The 23805-nt window shown below is 37.5% G+C and overlaps 1 protein-coding gene across 1 annotated transcript; it reads right to left on the bottom strand.

Annotated features, from left to right (window-relative positions):
- ptbp2b (polypyrimidine tract binding protein 2b) lies at positions 1-18366 on the bottom strand. Its single transcript, XM_066661644.1, has 14 exons — positions 18265-18366; positions 17818-17848; positions 17181-17241; positions 16570-16742; positions 16228-16371; positions 15130-15291; positions 14505-14615; positions 13008-13203; positions 8955-9070; positions 5800-5833; positions 5087-5179; positions 4096-4312; positions 3559-3636; positions 1-3068 (listed from the first exon to the last, which is right to left on the bottom strand). The coding sequence occupies exons 1-14, from the start codon at positions 18270-18272 to the stop codon at positions 2939-2941; spliced, it is 1554 nt and encodes a 517-aa protein (XP_066517741.1). The 5' UTR covers positions 18273-18366; the 3' UTR covers positions 1-2938.
- Positions 18367-23805: the final 5439 nt, after the last annotated feature.

Here is a 23805-nt window from a genome sequence, read left to right as displayed (position 1 = left end):
TTTAATATACCATACATTTAAAAGGCAAATATTCTGCAGTTATGTTTAAGCAGAGCATATTTGAAGTCTACCTTAAACACCTATTCACCTGTACATTAATACCTCTGTATTTTAATAAATGACAGACCCTAAACCTCAAAATGACTGCAAATAGAGGTAAAGTTTGTGTACTTTCAAACTACATGGATAAAGAAAGCATGATTACGGTTGGTTAAGTTAGTAATATAGATCATTATGTAAGTCGCTGGATATAAATCACAGTCCTGTTACTTTGATAAAATGGACTTCATTCTATACTAATGCAACTTATTATAGTGATAATTTTTGCCACAGTTCTCAAAAGAACACTGAACGCAAAAAATGGTTCATAAGAACATAAAATAAAAAGCTTGTGTCTTAATTATATGCAAAAGTTTGAATTCCACACTTAAAAAATTCAATATGCTCTAAAGAGATCTTATTTTGCAAACTGTGGACAAACAAAAAAAATGTGCACAAGTTTAATATTTTAGTCAAAAATGTAACTAAATCTAGATTGCCTCATAACTGCACACACCACATCGCCTGCTCATAGGAGGCATGGACCCTGATGTCTGTAAAGCTGCTTTGTGACAATATTCCATTGTAAAAAGCATTAAATATTAAGCGCAAAATAAATTTGACTGACTTTTTTTGACAATATATTAAACTCAGCAAATAAACAGGAATTCTTAGTGTATTTACTGTAAATGTGGTCTACTAAAGTTTCACATGGAAAATAAATCCCTCCTATTTTGTGTTTCAGTTTTGAAGATATGAGACAATATGCTTTGTCCAGAGATTAGAGATGATTAAGAGAAGGATACTGAGAGAAGAAAGAGTGAGAAAGAGACAGACTGAGGCAGCAGAGAGACTGAGAGGTGAAGAGTCACAGAAGTTTATTCAGCATGCTACAGAGAGAGAGAAAAGCACACCAGCACGCAGGGACCATACAGCATGAGCTCGGTAGAAAAGGAACTTTTAATTGTGTCACTTCAAAACTACACTGAAATTGTACATTATTCTAGAGATGTAAAAACTCAACCCATGTAGAAAATATACACAGCGCCCCGCCCTCCCTCGGATTCCAAAAACGTTGAGAAAAGAATGCGCAATTAAATCTGTTAATGCAGAGTGACAGCCCCCCCACCCCTTCCCCAAATCAGAGCAAGACATTGACAAGAATTGAGCAACATTTCTTGATGTCTGTAAGAAACTGTGAATATCTTTTTCCATGTGGTGAAAAGGAGAAATTCCAGAAATGCTGGATGAAACAGCCTTGTATATCGCAGAGAAAAATAAGACAAAAAGGCACGTTAACTTTGGTCCCAACAGTTCTTCTACATGTGAGGGTGACTCTTCACAACCACGTCACAGTGAACATCACGACACCCAGCTTAGACCAGGAGGGCTCAGATTCAGCTCAGAGAACAGCTGGTAAAACCTTACATAAACAGTTTAGTCAAGTTTTACTGATACCAGAATGTTTCTTATTCCAATCAGGATGTTTATAAATAAAATAATTCAATAACTGAACGCAACTGCGAGATACTTTTGTTTGGCATTTAGTTGCCAAATTTTAACTTGCAGGGAGCATAGCCTTTCTACAACTTCAGAGCTGAAGGTTGAATTCTGCAAATTTTCTTCATACATCTTGTCTATTTGCAATTACTGAACAACACAACAAAGAGTGTGATGATTTAGGACTGTGCCAGTTGGTGGAGGACGCAGCATAAGCTTCCAATCTGAGTAAGTGTGAGGACTTAGACCGGCAGTTTGCATTTTAGCTTCCATTACTTGTTATTACACATCTCCACTGCAATGTTAAGCATCTTGCCTTGGTTTCACAACATTTTGGATAAAGTATAGGATAAGCTAATAAGATTTTTCTCCAATCTATTCATTCATCACATTATTTTGTCCAGGCAGTATTTTATGTCATTCTTCACTTAACATTTTTCAGGCTGTACAAATGAATCTGTACTTGCATATTCCCCAAATGCTTGGTTTATTGGACTATAGAGCTGATGAAGTATCTGAACACCCCCTGGTCAAACATATGCAACAGCAACAGTAAGCATTCCTCACTACTTTCAAGACCCAGCAGTTCATGCACTTCCACCAAAAAAAAAAAAAAAAAAAAGCAACTGAACAACAAAAACAAGGAACGATTGGGAGTGTCCAAAGAGTAGGTGCTGTAATACATTAAACTATGCTGCCCACAGTGTGTGTGTTTGTGTGTGGGTGTAAAGGGTCTCCAGCATTGAATTTTAAACTGTATTTTAAGTGCCAGATCTAAATCAAGTTCCACTACAGCCCTTCCAAAAACCCATAAACAAAGAGAACATGACCAGACAGGTGGCCGTTCCATCGAATCATGACACTCGTATGCAAGTGATGCATAACTAAAGTTTCACATTTGGTTGAGTCATGTGGCTTTAAAATGTTCCAATAAATTTCACCAAAAAATGTAAAAAAGATAAAGTACCGTATTTAGAATCCAACAGAACAATGTATCGGTGTCAGAGGGAAAGACTGATAAACCACTTCTTACACAACATAAAAAAAGTAAAAGAACGTGCCTAACAGGATGCAAAAGAGATGACGCTTCTTGCGCGTACGTAAGGCACCTTTTTGTTGTGGGGAAACAGCTGGCCCAACGCACGAAGGACAGAAGAGAGAGAGAGAGAGAGAGAAAAGAAAAATGAGAAAACAAGACAGACAAGTATATAAACGGGGAAAAAAAGTGTAAAGGGAGGGAGAGAAAGAAAGAGTGGGCACTGTTCATGTGTGGTTTTTGACATGGTTCTTAGGAAAGACTGATATAAATTAATTCAACTCTATGCTCTATAGGGAGAGGGGAGGTGAGGGTGAAGGGTGCAGCTACAGAGCATGACCAGACACTGAGATGCTGAGATGTTCAGATGGTGGATTTGGAGAACGAAACCCTGAGGCGATGGCCTCCACCCATGTCGTAGTTGTGGAGGTCAATCAGGGCCTGGATGGCCTCCTCCACTGTAGACATCTGCAGCAGAGACATCTTACGGTCTCTGAAAATAATGACGATGATAAAAAACAGATTAGAAACAGCTAGAACAGTGACCAAATCTGAGCTAACAATTTTACAGTACAACAATGGAAATATCATGGCTGGTTCACCCTTGTGCTTTTGTATATTTGCCAAGTATATCATCATATGTTATTGCAATCCCAATACTTGTATTTTGTCAATATTGTGCAGCCCAAGTACCAGGGACATACCATAAAACCAAAATGCATGGCGAAAAAGTTTGCCATACCAGCCTTAAATATTTCTAATTCAAAGACTGATCATAACCCAAAGACAAAGAATGAGGCATCTGATGAAGTATTAACACCATGATGTGTTCCCGGTTTTTTTTTTTTTTTTTGCATAATTCAACACCAGCTTCCCTTTCCTACATACAGTATTTAAATACAGTACATTACTGTTGTTTTAACACATTATGGTTTCAGTATTGATCTTTAACAAAGAAAAACAAAAAGAAAGTTGTTTCTTACTGAAAGAACTTGAAGGCTTTAACTGTGCCTCCGGCATTGGAGAAAAGAAGTCTTAGATCCTCCTCTGTCACATCCCCGCTGCAAACATACAAGCACTCACATTTCTCCACATACTGTGTTAAATAATTAAATAATTAATACATAAATAAATATACACACACCACCCACTCCACAAACACTCCCCCCATAGATGCAGCACTACATAATTAACTAAGTTCAAATTTTTAACCTGCGCCCCTGAGCTACAAAAGAGAAACTGGCAATTAATTTTCAAAAAAGGGAAAAACCTTGGGAATCCAAATTTAAGCTTTATGTCTGAAGTCCTGAGCACATGGTATTAGCATAATAACAAAGGCAGATTGAGGTTTTAGTTCATGCATTTTCTGAAGAGGTATGAACAGTGCAGAGTCTGCCCAGTCACCTGTCACAACTAAGGAAATGTTCTGAAAAATATTATTTACATTTCTTGACAAATTCTAATGTTTTTCCAAAATTATTGATTGAACTCTCCACTCTAACTGTTGATGCTGTACTCACGGGATGTTGGAAAGGTGTAAGGTCGCGGATGGAGGGAAGATATTCTGAAAGTTCTTGGAGCCGGGCTTTTTGAAGCGGTGCAGTGGAGAATTGGTGAAATCTTTAGTCAGGCCCTGATCGTCCAGACCTTCTCTGGGTAACTGCACCGTCTGATGCTTCGAAAGTGTCACACGAATTATCTTCCCATACATCTTCTGGCCATTCAGGTGGCTCATGGCTGGAACAGAGCAAAAAAAGCAGCACTATAAAACATTTGTGCATGCTTTAAATGACTCATTCTACATTTTTGCCTCACATTTTCACTTTTCCCCATTGACTTCTGACCGGATTTATGTAATTAAATTTATAATTAGTTTTTACTATATTACCAACCCGTTTTTTTCCTGTGGCTTTTAGACTGACAGTTATTCTCATTTGCTGTCCTGTGTTGTGCTTTGTTCTAAAAGCTTTATTGCCTAAAATGTGCAACAGACTATTACGTTTGGACTTAAACATCAAGGGGAAAATTAGGTCTTAGAGGTTGCTTGGATTCCTTTGAAAAATGTAATGATCATTTTGCTTCCAGACAGCCAAAAACAACACAATGTTTAAGCATTTCTCTATATCTTCCAACAACTCTCTAATAGACTGCAGTCTGCATGAGATCCACTACACAACAATCAGTCTATATTAAGGCTAAACAGCTCTTGGCTGGTAATGTATAAACATTTTCATGACTGTGATATTGCACCCACGAAGAATCAAAAACAGGCTGCATCTTAATCATTATTACATACAAATTAGTCTGAGGATTTACAGCTTTATAAGTATTTTTATAGCACACTGCTTATTTGGCTATTTTGTTTAAAGAGGTCATGCATCTCAGCCTTTCCAATGCAAACTTTTGGTGAAATAAAAGTACTAGTTATGTAGTAGATAGTCTGTCACAAATACCAGGTTTTGGTTTCAGCAGACATTCCTGGCAAAGTCATGTCATGTGACAGGGCCCTACCTAACTGCGCCTGGTTTCCGTCTGCCATCTGGATGAGGGCGCTGTCCTTCTTGTTGTACAGAATCTTCACACGCTGCACATCCCCATACACACCTTCAGTTAAGTGAGAGGCAGATGGAGAGGGGAGGACAGGATGGAAGGAGGGAGGAGTGAACCATGAAGGACAAGTTAGTGCTTTAGAGGCCTTAGAGTTTGAACATGAAAAAAGGTGAAGAAGATGGTAAAATCCTCCAAAACAAACAAACAAACAAAAAATTTAGACCAAAGAGTTCAACAAAGTTTAAAATAGAGAACAATTTTCTGATACGCCCTCCCAAATAAATCAGCTCAGTGATATGGCAAAGTTAAAAACCAATAGCCTACATGCAAAATAATCAACCATGCATTACTATAAGCTGTATATGTGGAGAGACAGAGAGAGCAAGATAGAGATACAGGCTTCAGAAAAAGCCAAAAATGAAAAGGAACTGTTCTTAAAAAGTTTCAAATTTGGAACAAAAAAGTAACTGGTAAATTAAGACTGTTCTGAATGTTAACCATCAAATTAACTGCAAACTGACAAGGAAAAGGGAATAATAATAAGGATAATAATGATAATAATAATAATAATAAATAAATACAAAAATAATAATAATAAAAAAAATCCAGAAATAAATTTTAAAAATTACAAAAACATAATTAAAAAAAGAGGTAGATTGCCAACGATAACATACCGAAGAGGGTAAAGAGACTTTTGGGCGTAACCATCTTTAGAAGGAGAGAAGAGCAAGCAGCGTAAGACAGGAAGAGAGAAGAGTCGAGGTAGAGCGGAGATGAACAGATCATCCATAACGGAGGGTGGTTTCCCGCAGGATGGTGAGGTGACCATGGAGCATGGGGTCAAGGCAGTTAATTGGGGCAAGTTGGTCCAAGGAGGAACATTTGTTTTTGTGTTTTTGTTTTGTTTTGGGATATTTTTTTTTTTGTGTGTTCAGGCACAAAAGCATGAACGGGGCAAAAGGGAGGGGATGGGAGAAGGAGAATGAGGGCAGGAGGTGGTGAAAAGGGAAGGAGTGGATAATAAAAGGGTAGGGGAAGTGGTAGGAGAGGGGTAGAAAGCAATGTGGGGTAAGACAAGAAACAAAAAGGAGTTGGGGAAGGGACAAAAAAAAATATACAGGTCAGTACACAGGAAATGCAGGAGTTTGGTCAGAAATGACAGGGTTCTCTTTCCTTTCCTTTTGTTTCTGCTCCCGAACATTGCTTTATTTGTGCCAAATGCAGTCCCCCGAGACCAAACGTGGGTAAGGCACATTTAAATAGACTTACAGTAGCATAGAAATGAGGGGTAAAAGGACAGGGCGTGCAGAGAGAATGGCTTTGGTAGCTTGGTGTAGTAGCTGAAGCATGGCAGAGTATGAAATGCAAGGCAGCGTCAATTAAAAATGAATGCTTGCCTCTTGTCCTGCTCTTTTTTTCCCATTAGACAATACAAAGGCCATGCAGGTTGTGGGCATGAAAACCACCTTGCAGAGTTATGGGCATCAACAGACAGCCAGTCATGTTTAAAACCACAAAACCCACAAGAGTGTTTGGGAAAAGAAAACCATGACAGGGGAAAGAAATACAAGGATATATATAAAAAATAAAATAACAACAACAACAATAATCGTTTAAAAAAATATAAAAAAAAATAGAGAAACTTGAGAGAAATGAGGCGGGGAGTGGAGCTACCACATTTCATACCGAACTTTGAATAGCTTAGAGAGAGGCAGTGGAACGTCAGGAAGAGGGAGAGAGAAGTTACAGCTTAGAGAGAAAAGACAGTTAGATATTACTTCCAAGAGCAGACAGAGAGAGAGAGAGAGAGAGAGAGAGAGAGAGAGAGAGAGAGAGAGAGAGAGAGTTGAGTTTGAGTGAGAGAATTGAGAGAGAGAGAGAGAGAGAGAGAGTGAGAGAATTGAGAGAGAGAGAGAGAGAGACAGTGATCAAAACTTGCACAGAATGCACAGAGAGACTGCAGGGAGACCCTCCCTTTTGACGAAAAATTCATCAATAAATGCTTTCAGTATATTTTATGAAATCATACACACCAATGTGCAGAATAATTCATTATAAAACATATATATTAAAGCTTTTTACTAACATAAATTATAACCTATCTGCAAATATACTGAAATAACATTAAAACAAACACATAAAAGATGGTATTGAGCACAGGTGAAGTAATGGGACTGACAGCTGCTCACTGTTCATCATGTGATGAGCACTACATTGAACTACACACTTGTCAGAGGTGCCAATATATTTAATTATCTATGGTTCTGTAGGAACCAATGAGCCTGTGAGCAGTTATATTCAAGACAAATGTAGCTGATGAGGTATTTCTTAAGTATTGAGGAGAAATTCTACTATCTTTCAACATCAGATTCGCAATAGAGTGATACCAATTTTAATGCACTAAACCAAAAAACAATTATGGAGAAATTATAAATGGGGGGCAGGGGGTGGGGAGTAGAAACAGCACAGTATTTTAAATATATTTTTAACCATATTTATTGCTGAGATTACCTAATTTGTGATTTCTGGATGGCTATGCAGGGACATTAATAACAGGGCCATTTTATTTGAGGTACAGATCTTCAACAAATATTATGTTTGATATATTTTAAATGTCATATTGACTAAATATTGGAATATCTTTTGATTAACTACAACCAATGCAGGTTTATCTGGGACAAGCAAAGGTCATAGCTGAGGACAGGCAAAATCCTTCATCGTGATCCGTCCATCAGGGAAAACAAAACAAAAAGCAATGAGTGTAAATGAGTTTCCAAAGCAAAGGATCAAAACAGGAAGGCAGAACACCAATCAAACTCTGCAAAAATATGAAGTAAAACATGGCTGATAATTAAGAAAAGCTGAGATAAACACCGATTTCTGTGTAGAGTGATACAACTATCGGTCACAACAAGGCACCAATTATCAATCAATATTTTTACAACTGATGTCGCAAAGCAGTTTTAGAGAATTGTGTAACAACGTGAATCAGAAAGCCCCATGACAGCAAGCCTAATGTGACAGTGGCAAAGAAAATCTCCCTCATGGCTGGAGGAAGAAACCTTGGGAGGTTCCAATACTCACACGGGACACGGCCTCCTATGATCAAACTACTGATAGATCATTATGCTACTGTGTAATTACTGGTTATTGTATTGGCACATGAAATTAATAACTGCTGCATCCCTAATTTTATTTTATTTCTTTAATAAGAAAGATCAGTAGGGGATTCAAAGATTAATAGAACAAACACTGGCAGTCCTACACTTCTGATTAAGACCCTCTCTTTTGGCCATTTAATTTAACAAAAACTGAACTCTTTTAACTGGAGACCCTGTAGAGCAGTGAGCCTACAAGCTTCCTCCTGGTGAACTACATTCCTGCAGAGTTTGGTTCTACCTCCAACTAGTACATGATATGCCACCCGTACCTGCCAATGCAGGATTTCTGGAGCAGGTTTGGCAAATTTCAGCTGGAATTAGATCTCCAGGATCAAGGATGGTGACAACTGCTTTAAAACTACAGCCATATACTATGTAACTACATAGATTTATTTAACATAAAATGCTTTATGATGATTCTATAAATAATAAATCTGATGTTGAAAAAATGTAGGAATTCCCCTGAACTAAAAAAACAAACAACCAAAAAGAAAAAAATAAAATAAAATAACACAAAAATGAGCATGGGCAGAAAATGATCATACAAAAGTACATAGACAATACTCTGCTGGAGAACTGACTGAACACAGTAGGAAGAACAGAAAGAGCAGGTAGAGTAGTGTGGGTGAGTATGTATGTGTGCGTGTGCATGTGTGAGTGTCACTGACCTCATCATTGAGATTGCTGGCGAGGAGGACCCCACTGCCTCCAGAGTGTCCAGACAGTGCCACCCTACCGGCTGCTGCTGCTGCTGCAGCTGCAGCACTCAGAGGACTTATAGCACCTAGAAAGAGAAAGAGAGAGAGAGAGAGAGAGAGAGAAAGAGAGAGAGAGAGAGAGAGAGAGACAAAGTAGTAAAAAGAAAAGAGACAGTAAAGTGAAAAAAGAAAAAAGAAAAAGAAATATAGAAAGAAATACAAAAAAAACAGAAAACAATAAATACAGAGCAAAAAGAAGACAAAGAAAAAAATAAGGCAGAATAAGAGAGGAGATGGAAGTATAGAAAGTGAGCGTAAGAGAGAGGGAATAAGGTGAGAGAAAAAGGAACAGAGACAAAAAGAGAAAGAGACAAATATTTCAGTAGTCAGTCAGTCATTTATCCTCCCCTAAACCCGCAGCAGCCTCCTCACTTCTCTCAGCTTTTCGTTCAGCTCTGGCCATGCAGCTCAGCAGCGCTGCCAAGCACTCTCTCGCTCTCTCTCTCTCTCTCACACACACACACACACACACACACACCCCACTGCTAGCCAAACCGTATCCAACACAGTTCATACAGAGCATTACATACTTGATTGCTGACTTTTCACACAGACTGGCAATCAGGAAGAAAACTCAGAGTTTAAAACAGTAAGCTAGGTGATATGGCAGTAAAATTACACAATAAGTAGTACAGTGCAAAAGTACTTCACTAACTTCTGCACGGTACTCTCATTATTAATTTAATTTTAAGTGGACATAGTGCAGTTAAGGTTTATGTACATGCAGAGACAACTAAACAAATGTGAAAGAATTGTTAAAGTATTATCATATTACAATCACATTAAAATTGTCTTTAACATATAAGAACACTTCATGTGAAGACAACAAATAAAAGCTGATTAGCAAATCAACATCTATGAATGCTATGCTAAGTTTTGTCAAGGTGCCACAGTATCAGTATTATTTACATATTTTACATAATTAATCAATTTTTTTCATTCACTGCCTGTAACAGCTTTTGCTATAATTTTTTTTTGCTTTCTTCTTAGAAAAACTGACAATTAGGAACCAGTTAATCACTTTCATTAAAACTATCTGGGGAACAGCTGTGGGCTTGAGACTGGAAGGCCACAGTTTGATCCCTACAACTGGTTTAAGAGTGAAGGAACAGCACTGATATCCTCCCTCAATCCACAGCTAACACTCTACTCCCTGGGAACTAGGGATGGCTGCCTGCAGATCTGGATGTTTGTGCTCACTGCCCCTAGTCATTAGTGTGTCTGTGTTTTCACTGCCACAGATGGGTTAAATGAAGAAGGCACAATTTGTTTTACATTATACAAAAACAAATAAATGCAGGTTCACGCTCATACTATCTGTTTAATATTTACCAAATTAAGTTGTTATCTTGATTATACCAGAATTTTAAACATTTTAAAATTAAAATCTTTGACAAAAGGCCCTGAAAGATAAATAATCCTCTCCTCTTTCTCAGTAGTGTCCAGCAGCCACACTGCTCTAACATGGTGGAGTTTTATGGGACAGATTGATTAGCCAGTCTGTCTGAAAGGCAGTGTCTAATTACAAACACAGGTCAATCCCTCACATCAAGGCCACAATGCAGAATGGTAGGGCTTCTGATTAGCACTCTACAGAAAAGAGCAACAAGAAGAATCCAGCAAGTCAGGATAAAATAGTTGGAGAAACCCCTCCTGAGAGAAGGAAAGAAAACAAAAAATGCTAAAGAAAAGAAAGAGAAAGAACAAGATAAAGAGAAACAGTGGATAACAGAAGCACAGGTACCTAGAGAAGATGGAAATGATCCAGCACTAGAGTAGGAAGTTACCATTCCAGATGGACAACCTAGGGGAATGCGTAGAGTGAAAGTCTTACACAAAATTCTACTGGTTTCTGAAAGCTTCATTAGGGATGCACCGAGACACTTACTGACACACTGACTGGCCTATAAAGACTAAATTCAGCTTTAGCTTAAAAGGGGGACCGTAGCTTGAAAAAACACTAGCTGTCTGCATTTCTAAACAGCTGCTGTGCTGACAAAGCCGATTTCGATAGCCCTATTATTTCAACTGCCATTAAACTACTAAACAATTTAAATAAATTAAAATAAATAAAAAAATTAAGACTAAAGTTCCAGATAGATCTTTTTACACTAGAGTTGTGCAACATGCTATGTTAAAATCTTTAACTGTATCCAACTCTCAGCATAATATATATGACAGGACTGAAACCTATTTGAATAGTCCTTGCCCACATTATGCTAACTGGTTATAAACAAAAAATAAATTAATTAATTAATTAATTTAAAAATGTTAAAAGTCGGCACATTTACTTGTGTGTAATCTGGGATTCATTAGTCCTAAAAATCAGGTATGTAAAATACCAGAACTCCACAATGTTGTTTACTGGTCTGTGGAAATGTTCTTACACTGGGGCACCAAATGTCTTGTTTTCTGCTTTAGATAAAAAAAAAATCTGAAAAAGTATTAGTGCGTGTAGATGTAGAGACAGGAATGAGGCTGAAATATAATCCTTCACAATGTCAGACATGCCTCAGTAAAAGTTTGTTTCAAAGATTTTTTTTGGTCTGACACCTTTCACTGTATAGCTGCTTGATAATGTATGTATGTATGTGATGCCCCTTTCACACATGCACGGTACTCCAGAAACGTTACCCAGAGGAGCTGTATGTGTGAATGTGACCACCCACAACGTTCTTCGCGCACGTTACCCAGACTTTATCCTGGTAGCCGCCTAGTAAAGACTCCATGTAAATTCAGAGTTGGCGCATGTGAGAACAGCGCAGGAAATGTTCCGGAGTTTCTCTTGCACATGCTGCAAAGGCGCTGCTCCTGTGCTTTTACATGTGTGAAAGACAACTCCAGGACATCTCCATCTATACTCCATAGTTTGTCTACAAATTCTCTGGTCTGTGTGTGAAAGAGGCATCTCTGTAGAAATGTTCATACAGCTGGACATCTTTGCTGTTGGCAGAGCTTTTAATATAACTTTATTTTAAGTAATGTTACATTTGCATGGTTTAGTGAATACAACAACCAAGTCTGTCTATAGTTCTCCTATCTGTTTCTTTGAATGCTGGCATTTCAGGACTTCAGAGAAGTGCTGCTGATGTCATTTTACCGTATGGCAAACTAATATTAGGCAGACAGAAACCAGGCCTGTTTGTTCACTGAACTACTCCAGCAGCTAAATATCCTCATAAGCCTTAGATGGCCCCATCAAAATGAAGGCTCAATCCCTGCAAATAAGGAAAAATAAAAGAGCACCACACACCAGCTATGATCTGCTCTAACTAAACAGGTTAATAACAAAAAGTTAGCCACGGCTAAGCAAGTTCTCTTTAACTCTGCTAACAATTACATGAAGTAATTTTTGTGTGATTATGAATCGTTATACAAGTCTGGGACATATGGACTAAAAATCAAATTACACTCTAATTACATAAATAACATAAATAATTTTAAAAAATAGGTATGGTTTTCTCTTCTCTTCGTCTATGTACTGGGCTCTCTTAATTTTGAAAGCACCTCTTGAAGAGTCATTATCTGTAGACTTGTAACAACCCCCCCAAAAAATATGCTTTCATCTACAGATGCATAAGGAAGGGAAATTAGATGAATACAAGGAGACAAACAGTGTCTGATAAAGTGAGCCTGATAAAGTCTGACTGTGGTGAATCAATTAGACTTTAAACATAATCAATTACACCTGATAACTTCCACACTACCATGTTGACATTAATGAAATTCCCAATAAATATTTTAATAGGAAGCCATTAGTTCCTGCCAATATAGCTGCCATATTATTTTTCAAAATAATTCAAACTTAAATCAAAATAATTTAATCAAACTAACTTGTGGTGAAATCTGAGCTTTCATGTGATATGGAATAATTTCCTAAGTAATAAGGATTCAATGGAACCATCGTGAAATCAATAAATAAATACGACTGTGTATAAATGTGTATGAAGGCCTAAGTCTTACCGAGCAGGGAGGTGGAGTCTTTGCTGAGTGAAGCCATTCCTGGGTTCACAGGAGGTTGCCCGTCCCCTGCAGGCAGATCTGGCCTGGTGTAATCTCGACTTTTATCGTTGTTGTACTTCACGTTCAGGTTGACCAGCTTGGAGAAGTCAATACGTAGGGTGCAGCAGGAATTATAGATGTTCTGTCCATCCAAGGACTTTAGAGAGTAATAAAAGATTCAAGATATTTATCACATTTTTTGCTGGCAAGACTAAGATGGCACTTAAATTATTTCACTATACAACTGCTACGATTAGCTAACAGTTAATTAGTCACCAATGATGTTAAATGTGAAAAATGTGAAAGTGCTAAGTGATGCATTAAAATGTACTGCTAACATAAATGGCTATTAACAGATTTAGAAGAACCCCATAAAAATCACTTGTTGCCATCAGAAATCTAAATGATGTTGGATACTCAGACAAGTGAAAGGTAACAGCAGATGGCATAACTGTTTGATTAGCAGAATACTCATTCTACATTAAACCTGTCACAATCTAAATTAAATAATAATAATTAATTTTTTTATTTTAATTGCATTCAACAAAAAGTGTAAACCTTAAGGGTGTATGTGACAGATTAGCTATCTTAAGGTGTGTTCAGATTTGTTGTTTTGTTTTTTATCTGGATCAAAAAATAAATAAGTAAATATAACATTGTTAAATTTTAGTCCTGGTTTGGATTGACTTTTTTAAACACAAAAAAAACATTAGATCATTTCATACAAATTAATTAAAACATTAAGAAACTATTATTAGAGTGTAAGACAAAGAGTCCTAAATAAGCAATTAATTCTATAGCATTTTTACTGGACATCTGATAATGTAATGAGGAAGTGACTCTCTTTTAGAATCTTAGACCAATAAGATTCTTTCACTTCAGATCTTATTGTAATTAATGACCAATTTAAAATAATTGGTTATTTTAAACTGGTAATACAGTATTTGCAAAATACATTGACAGATTCTGCTTTGCCATTTTTCAAAAAGGCTACTGACAGGCAGTGACAGTCCTGATAGCTGTTGGCTTAATACATGTCTGACAACAAAAATGTTTTATCTGATTTGCTACATTTAAAAAGTATTTGATCACTAATTACAAATGATTACTGATCCCCAGCCCCTGCGTTCCTTATTTTGAATTCAGAAATTTTGGGTCATGGTGTGTGCAGGGAGCTGGTATAGTGAGTTTGATAGCAAGCGTTCACACTTATTGCAACGAACACAGCCTGAACACAACATAACTTCCAAACGGTGGGGCTTTAGAAGCACCCACCTCAAACACAAAAAAATAATTTATAGAGGCATTAGCTGCACTGCGAAAGGCGGTGACCCAATAAAATTACTCACCTCTTATAAGAACAATCAAGATGAAGCCTACCCCACCTTTCAATGCAGAATAAAATTTCCTTCAATAGACCCTAAGGTCCAAGAAGCCTACCCTTTCAATCTCACTCACCAGTTTTGCCTGCTGTGCATTCACTGGATCACTGAACTGCAACAGCGCCTGGAACTGATTGTTTTTGGTGAATGTGATAATCTTCATCACGGTCCCAAACTTTGAGAAGATCTAAAGACAAGAAGAGAAATATATAGACACGATGTTACTGGAAAGACAGCAGTTTCAGAATTGAATGTATGCTCAAGCTACTACAATAAGTTTAATACAAGGTTTACTCAGTCTTTAACCTTGAGGCTTATAGATTAACAACCACTATACATTATTCAGTAATTTCTATGAAATGAATATTCAAGTTATGCAGTTAACCCCTTAAAGAGCAAACATTTTACTAATTTATTTAACTTAAGTTATTCAGGCAAGATATGCATTATTCAGTAACTACTACAAGTAGCTCTTATGACTAAAATGCAAGATATACAATTAACCCCTTAAGCTGCAATTATATTATATATCGTAAGGCTTATTATTCAGTTATTAATCTTAAAATGTATTACCTAGCAACTAATATGAATTACTCACTAAATACTTCAATTTTCTTCCAATATGTAGTCATAAGAGCAAAGAATGTGGAATTTTTCAAAGGGTTAATCTTTTATTATTTCAGCATTTGAAGGATATGTACTTGCTGCAGGACGTCCAGAGTGACTGGGTAGAACATGTTGTCAATAATGATACGCAAGACTGGACTGGGTGCAGGGGTTAAAACTCCATCTCCTGCAGTGTCTGAACATGGAGAACCACCCTCCTGGACTGCAGAAACTGCCTGCAGCACTGCCTGGGCACGCTGAACAGAGTGGGGAAAAGATGAGAGTTCCGAAACCAAATTAAGCCCTGTTTAGATTTTATGATATTTAAAATCTGATTATAGATATTTAAGGATCTTCTTTTCTATAGCAACAGTGTGCACATACATACAGAAGGCTCTTTATTACATATGATTTATATGATCACATTTTGAATGTTGCAGCAGTCGGCCAAAAATTTAAGCCAGACTTTTTCCACACAATTGCAGAACAAACCATTTTAAATTAGGCTTCTTTGGTAATGTATAATTTACATCATTAACAACAGCATTAAAATGATTAATAACATTTATATGAAGCTGGAAAAACAAAAATGAAATAAAAATGTAAAAAAACTTAAAAAAAAAAAAAAAAAAAAAAACTTTTGTTTCCATCTTACATTTACATTTATGCATTTGGCAGACGCTTTTATCCAAAGCGACTTACAAAAGATTTTGTTGGCATACTGCGCTTATTTAGCAGTGTCAAGAATAAGCTGGAGCCAGTATTTATATCTGAGGAGGATAACAGCAACTGCTTTCCAACTCAGTGTGAAGATTCAGATTTGAGGACTTTCATGGACACTGTATGCTGGATCGTCAACCAAATTTTCACTGAATATTTGCGCTGCGTTTAATTCATATTATTGCTTTTATAACCATAAAAATGTCTATATTTTATTACATTACAGGAAACATTTGTATGTTAAATTTCTCAGTGATGCTACTGAATATGGATGTAATCTTAATTACTATGTTATTAAAGGTTATGCATACCCAATGACAGCTATCCAAATGGGTATGTAAATAAATATTCATAATTTCCATTGCAGTGCAGCTATAATAACAATGTAATTTGTTACAAATACAAACCTATTAGTACTGCGATAAATTTAGTGGGTAACTAATATTTAAAAGCTGAAGATTAACTTGTCTCACCTGATTGAGTGCACTGTCAGTCTTAAGCTCTTTGTGGTTCGAGTACTGGATAAACACAGGTACATTTCGCACTTGAGGTGTCACTGCTGTGTAGTAGTTCACCATTGTAACAGCTGCTTCTTCTGTTCCAAGCTCCAGAAATGCCTGCAGGCAGAAAAAGGAGAGAGAATAAAATATTCAAGGCGAGCAAAAGTACAGCACTTAGTCTGGACAAATGGTCAAAAAGTTTCAGAATGGCCAGCCACATAAAATCCCTTACATCTTGAACCTCTTTAACTCAGTGCCCTTGGTGTAGCATTAGCATTACAAGAGCCCATCAGAATTCATTTGCCTCTCTCTTACCTGATTCTTGCCTTTCAGCATAAGGATATTAGTGACTTTCCCAAAGGGCAAGCCCAGGGCAATGACCTCTGTCTCAGAAACTTCACTGGGAAGTTTACGAATGTGAATGACTCTTGAAGGTGGATTATCCATGCTGTCTTCCACCCTCAGTTTTTTGCTGTCACTACCATTAGCTGTGAAAGAAACCAATTAATTTCAGGTTACTTAAAAAGCAGGACCCTGACATTATTAAAAGTGATAGATCTGCATCATCAACAGGTTTTATAGATATCTGAACCAGAATATATCTTTGTTAACTTATTAAGGTACTACCAGTGTATGTAGGTATGTATTAAGTCAAAACAAAAGACACACAGCAAACTGTACCTAGTCTTTTACTTATAATCAAGCAAAATATTCCATACATTTGTAAAAAATAGACAATTTTATCCATTTAATCAGGTGTTTCCATAATTTAACAATATGTTCCCTTCCTATGTATAAGGAACTTTTACAAATGCATAAATTCAGGGAACAAACATAAAACTTGTTTGATTTATTACATTTAAAGAATATTTTAATATGCTTTAAGGGCTACAAAATATAATTTTATTCATAATTAATTTCCTTACCAGTGACTGATGAGTTTGGACTGTTGTAGAGATTGCCAGATAACAATTCATCTGAACTTCTCTAAGAGAAATGACAGATTCAAGTATGAGGTGAGATGGCCATACCAGATTAAGCCATATCAAGTCAGAACACCATAAGAGATTCAAGAGTTTTTAAATAGTCATATGCACTGCACAATTAAATTCTTATTCTACACTACCTACCTGCTGCTATGACGTGTAAAATTGGGCAAATTAGCGTATGTACATTGTAAGTGTTGATGCAAATGAAATGTTCTTAAAATATACATGCAGGTGCATGTATTTAGAGTATACATAGTGCCCATATAAGTTACACGTTTCTATCATACCACACATATGTTTTTGCTTTATGTGAAGTTGGGCAATCTGTTCCATAGCTGCTTTTATTGGACTGGGCTGCATGATTTTGTGCATAATAGTGACTATTTTTTGGGTCATGTTCTAATAACAGATATATTGACACATATAAAAATAGACATACTGTTGGTGTACTCTGATACACAATATATTAATTTAGGTTTAGCACTTAACATGAAAAAGAAATAGGTGATGAAATAAACTGAGTCATCAATTTAATGAAAAATGAATGAATGAATGAATGAATGAAAGTACTTACCTTTACACCAACTGCAACATCACTAGCAATGCTGAAGAACACACCGAGGCGGGAAGAACAAAAACACGAATGACTTAAGATTAATTTCGTCCACAAAATTACTGTGTGACAAACTGACCGTTTACATTATCGTTGGCTCACTGACTGGTTTCGGGCATTGTGTTTAAAAGTCTTGCTCCTGTGTTAAAATGTACTTTTAACACTTACATATTTGGCTTGCATTTCCCTTGTAATTGTGAGCCAATGACCAAAGTTGCCTGGGTTGTAATATTAATTACAAATATGACGTTTAATTTCATTCTGCCTGCACAGGATAACGTAGCAACCTCGGCCTTCATCAGCAGCAGCGGACAATGGAAACTACAGCTGCCCTAAAAGTCATTTAACACGAAAATGCAACCGTACAATCACCTATTTTCTCACATATGTAAAGTATTTCACACTTACCCGTCCATTGCCGGGACAACTGCCGCCTTTTTCCTCGGTTTTAACCTGTTTTCTTTTGCTCGAAATGCGGATGGACACACGGAGGACTCGTAGCCAAACAAGCTAACGGTAACAGCAGCAAAATGGAGGCTCTGCTGCTGATGAGAAGGATTCACGGAAATGGCCGAATCATTCCGATTGTGCGTGGCCGATTCAGGCCTATTCTAAGCTATACAATCCTGTTGTCTCCGATGTACAACGATGTTCTCCGATCCTTTACGATTAATTCCGAACAAATCCGATTTTATCCGACTCTCTTAACAAAGGAAAAAAGGGGAATTTTAAGGATGACAACTAAAAAACACCACCATGATAGCAAAAACTACGGAGCCCGTGATATGTCAAGTTAGAAAATATATTTAAAGACTAAGTTTGATATAAATTCTACACAATTTAATTATTCGTCCATTACATTTAATGATGTTTTGTATAAGTTGAGGGTAAATTTACTAATGCCCCCATCTGCTCACAAGTTAAACCCATAAAACGCCTCACTTTGGGGGGGGGGGTCAAAAAATGCGGTAACTCGGGTTGCCTTCACACACAATGGCCGATCTATGAAGATACAATTAGTCCCTGCCTCTGTCCTGTCTCCACCTGTTTCCACCCACTGGTCCGCTATCAACCGGCAGCTTGAAAGCCCTGCCCTCCGAAATGAAGTGGTGGTTTATGATGCAAGAATCCCTGTCTGTCTGACACAGGAATACTGCTGTTTCAACGCAGAAATGCTATTGCGTTGATTGCAAATTCACTAATGATACACCTTCTAGTAAATGACCTTTACAAGGTTTACAAGGTTACAAGGTTAAAAATTGATTTACGTTTGTGGGGGTCTTTAATACATTGAGGGTTAACTTTAGTTAAATTGTGGGAACGTTTTATTTAACTGAAAATATGTTTATATATCTAAATAAAAAAGTACACTTTGTACAATGTTAGGAAGAAATGACATGTTTGTGATTTTCAAAATGAGTACACATAGGAAGACATTTTTATTTGGTCTGTATATTCTGTTTATTAGTTTAATATATAGATAAAATAATAAACATAAAGTATAAAATGAGATCATTATATATATATATATGATTGTTTTCTCAATATGTTAAATGCAGCCAAATATAAAATCAGTTAACTAAAAAACAGCATGTGTTCTCTTATTTTCACTTAAAAAAAATCATCGAAACCTTTGATGTAATTTGACCAGGGGTGACACAACTGAACATATGCTCTGTCATACAAAAAGCCCACAGCTGAGGACCAAATAACCAAATTATTTCTGGTGATAATATGATGTAATTTGACTATATATTTTATTATCCCCCAGTCCATGTTGCATAAGGCACAGAGTATGGAGTCAGAGGGTAAAAGCACAGCAAAAGAAAATATGTATTTGACAAAACACGCCAATCCTGTCTGAGCAGCAGTAGACCTGTGGGTCTTGTATTGATTTCCAATGAAACATGTGGCAGTGTCTCCAGGGCTTTGGTCACTGAGAGTTTGGAGCTCTGGGTTCTTTGTCTCTTGAATTCGATTATTGACGATAGCAGCAGGAAAAGCTTCACCAAACCCAGCTGCCCAGCAGTCTGAGAGGAGCCCAGAACTGTTAGACAGAGGCCTGAAAACATCCTCAAGGTGAAGTAATGACTCAAGTGGGAGTAAAAGTGGCCAAGGAAAAGTCACTTCAAGTTGTTTTGGCAGAGGAACTTCTTAATTCATCCAGCATCCGTCAGCACTGGTGCTGATATTCCAGATCTCACTTTATTTTAAAAAAGAAACAAGTCATTTTTACTGACAATAATAACAAGCAATATTTAAAATATTGCTTATTTATATATATATTTTAAACTTGTATTATTTTTCATTTTTGTAAAATGCAACTTGCATTAGATGAACTATGAATTAACAAATTTAGTTCATTTTATCACGGGAGGTGCCCATGATTAAAAAGGTTTAGTGCAGAAGCTGTGATACATCCAAACCATTAGGTGTCAGTATAACAGCACTTTCATAAAGTGAAGAAGAATAACTGGAGAAAATTACTGAGTCTCTTATGACAGAGTAGTTTCCCATGATCCAATAAAAAGCGTTTTATTTTCTATCCACCAGCAGCAGTGAATCAGCACTTTCTTCTGAAAATTTACAGGAAATGTTTGTAAAATAGTGGGCAGTCTGAAAGAAAAAATGTTTAGTTTGACGTTAATCTCCAAACAAATCTTCATTGCTCACCAGCAGCTCAAAAGCCCCACTCTGCAAGTTAATTGGTTCCTTTAGCTTGTGATGTAAGAAACCCTAGCTGCCTGAATTCATGATTTTGAGACTTTGGAATACTGCAGTTTCAAAGCAGAAATACTCAGCCATGGCCATGTCTTCTACTTATAAACCAGTGTTTCTCAGTCCTCGGCCACTGCCCTGCATGTTGTAGTCTTCTCCTGGCTCAATTAAACCCACTTCAACTTCAGAAGGGGTTGTTAATTTGTTTTTTAGATGCCTCAAATGTGTTGAGAGCTGAGGAATCTTTAGAGTCTGTAGGGCAGTGGCCCACCAGGGCTAGGATTAAAGGGGACAAAAACAGTTCTAACCAATGCAATACACACAGGCTAACAAGGAGAAACACTTGACTTTCACTGTAGGGGGTCTTTGTGGAGGATTGGTTCAATATTTTCAGAAATTTGTGGTACTTCTCACATGCACGAAAGAGAACTGCATTTAATTGATTTACTGGCCTGATTTGAATGTGTAGACCATATTTAGACAAAAGAAATATAAGTATAACATGTATATATGCATTACATGTGTTTATTAGGGTGCACTTTATACCAGATGAGTGTAAAAACATGTTGGCTAAGGATGGGAAGTTAACAGGTGAACAATCATCACACCTATCATCCCTTTTTCCAGAGATGAATGGCCTTTCAGAGCCTTTGTGTGTGTGAGTGTGTGTCTGTGTGTGAGAGAGAGAGAGAGAGAGAGAGAGAGAGGGAGAGAGAGAGAGAGAGAGAGAGAGAGAGAGAAGGAGAGAGAGAGACAGGCAGAGAGAGAGAAAGAGAGTGTGTGTGAGAGAGAGAATGTGTGTGAGTGTGCACTGAAATGTCAGAGACGTCACATTTCCACCTCGTTTCCTTCAAACAACACACCCTTCTCGTCCTGTGTAAAGGGCAGTGTGGCTCGGCCGCTGTGATCCACTACCCTGCTGACCCACTGCCAAATAACTCTTCAGCTCCGCTGAAGCTTAGGAAACTGATAGATCACACACATCAAGTCCTTTTGAAATGGCACGTTGATTAACATTTATTCAAATGTACTGATTTAACAACAAAAATGACATATTCAGGAGTACACTGGATTTCAAAATGTAATTCTTTGTTGTGTGTTCATTCATTCATTATCTGTAACCAATTATCCAGTTCAGGGTCGCGGTGGGTCCAGAGCCTACCTGGAATCATTGGGCGCAAGGCGGGAATACACCCTGGAGAGGCCACCAGTCCTTCACAGGGCAACACACACACATTCACTCACACACTCACACCTATGGACACTTTTGAGTCGCCAATCCACCTACTAACGTGTGTTTTTGGACTGTGGGAGGAAACTGGAGCACCCAGAGGAAACCAACGCGGAAACGGGGAGAACACACCACACTCCTCACAGACAGTCACCCGGAGGAAACCCACGCAGACACAGGGAGAACACACCAAACTCCTCGCAGACAGTCACCCGGAGCGGGAATCGAACCCACACCCTCCAGGAGCTGTGGACTGCACTGGAGCTGTGTGACTGCGACACTACCTGCTGCACCACTGTGACGCCCCTGTTGCGTGTTTAAACATAACGTCTCAAGGCTTTCACTTTCCATTGGATTTATTTTGTGTTGAATTTTGCAGAGTGCTTGAGGGAAGGTGTTCAGCCTCTAGCTATTAGACTGTTGAGAAGGACATTTATTCTTTCACGTTCATCCCCTACACTAACACCTAGCAGCACTTTGCATAATAACATAACAGCATAGTGTAAATCTATTGCGGTAATGCTCCCGTTGAGAAAATGAACCCGTATTCAGAGTGCCTGCGTTTAACAGTAAAACTAACAATAATGAGCTTTTCAGAACATTCAGGTTGTCCAAGTAACCCCTAACTTGTTCTTCCACTAACTGGCCAATTAATAACCTTATTGCTTCATTATATAGGGGCATATATACAGAATGTAGCTCTTGTTTTTTTTTTTCCATAATTTATTACACACTTATGCTTTATTGATCAGTTTCTGACCACAGATCCTCTGTTGAACAGTTTTGGGGAAGTGGATCATTCAGATCACACATGGCACTGAAATGGCAGTTGTGTTCAAAACAGATCAAAACAAAATTTACCCACACATCTATAACCATAGCTTTTTATGTACTGTAAAAAAAAAATAAAGGTACACTATTGTCACTAAAAGGTACAAACAGTGTTAATGTACCTGTAAAGGAACAGCAGTGGTGTTAAAGTCGAGTTGTTTTCCCTACATTACATTCTCTTCTCAAGAAGGAGAGGTGAATATTTGTAATCTTTCATTACAGAACTGTGCAAAATAGGAGAACATAATATAAGTCCTGGAGATTAAATTGGGTGAAATCAACACAAATATAAAATCTAGCATTATTATTAAATAATGTACATTTATGTTCCCAAACTAAAGGTACTGAACAAGTACCACAGAGTGTACCACCACAGTGATGGCAAAAGTTACCCCTAGTGTGTAATTGATGCTCATCTCTTTCTGGATTGTGTGTTTGGGTTCCGAAGAGTCAGAGGACTTCCCTCACTTAAGTTTCCTCCCGAAAGATGAGTTTCAAGAGTTCTTCTGAGTCCTGGGGCTGGGTCTCTGGTAGCATAAGCAGAATGGTGGTACTTCCTGTGACAACTTTGAGCCTAAGTTCTCCAAACACAGTGCCAAGTGTCAACTGGGGTGTATATATACATATTAGACTGTATAGCAGTGGAACTGTATTTTTTGGCATTGTAGCTCCATCCAGTGCCTTCAGGATGAACTGGAATTATGTCTGCAATGCGGAACCATTTCGAGTGGAAGGTCCCTGACTTCACTTCATTGTGTCAAATCTTTGGTCATATAGTGAAAATTAAAAGTGTTCAATATTAATGCATCTTGAATGCAGTCTTTTTCATCTTTAGGCATTTCACTGCTGCCCCTGTATGTTCACAGAGTAGATATTTAAGTACCCGCTTTAACAAGAAAGCTTTTAACATAAGAGCAAACTCCTTTCTGTTCCAAAGTAAGTCAAGGCATGCCTCCTCTTTAATTTACAATATGTAAACACGTCTTTATCTTCACACGAGCGTGACACTGAGACAGTTTCCATGGAGACTTTTAGTTAAGAAAAAAAGAGGAGAAAAAATCCTGTCATACAACTCAATCTCATTAACCTTCTGACCCTACCCCCGAGTCCCTGGAGAACAGGGCCTTATAAACAAGCAGCTGCTTCACTAATTCACACACGCACATTCC

The sequence above is a fragment of the Hoplias malabaricus genome, chromosome 1 (genome assembly GCF_029633855.1).
Source record: "Hoplias malabaricus isolate fHopMal1 chromosome 1, fHopMal1.hap1, whole genome shotgun sequence".
In the NCBI taxonomy this organism is placed as follows: domain Eukaryota; kingdom Metazoa; phylum Chordata; class Actinopteri; order Characiformes; family Erythrinidae; genus Hoplias; species Hoplias malabaricus.
Note: the sequence above shows the minus strand (reverse complement) of the source record. Positions and strands in the feature narration are given on the sequence as shown.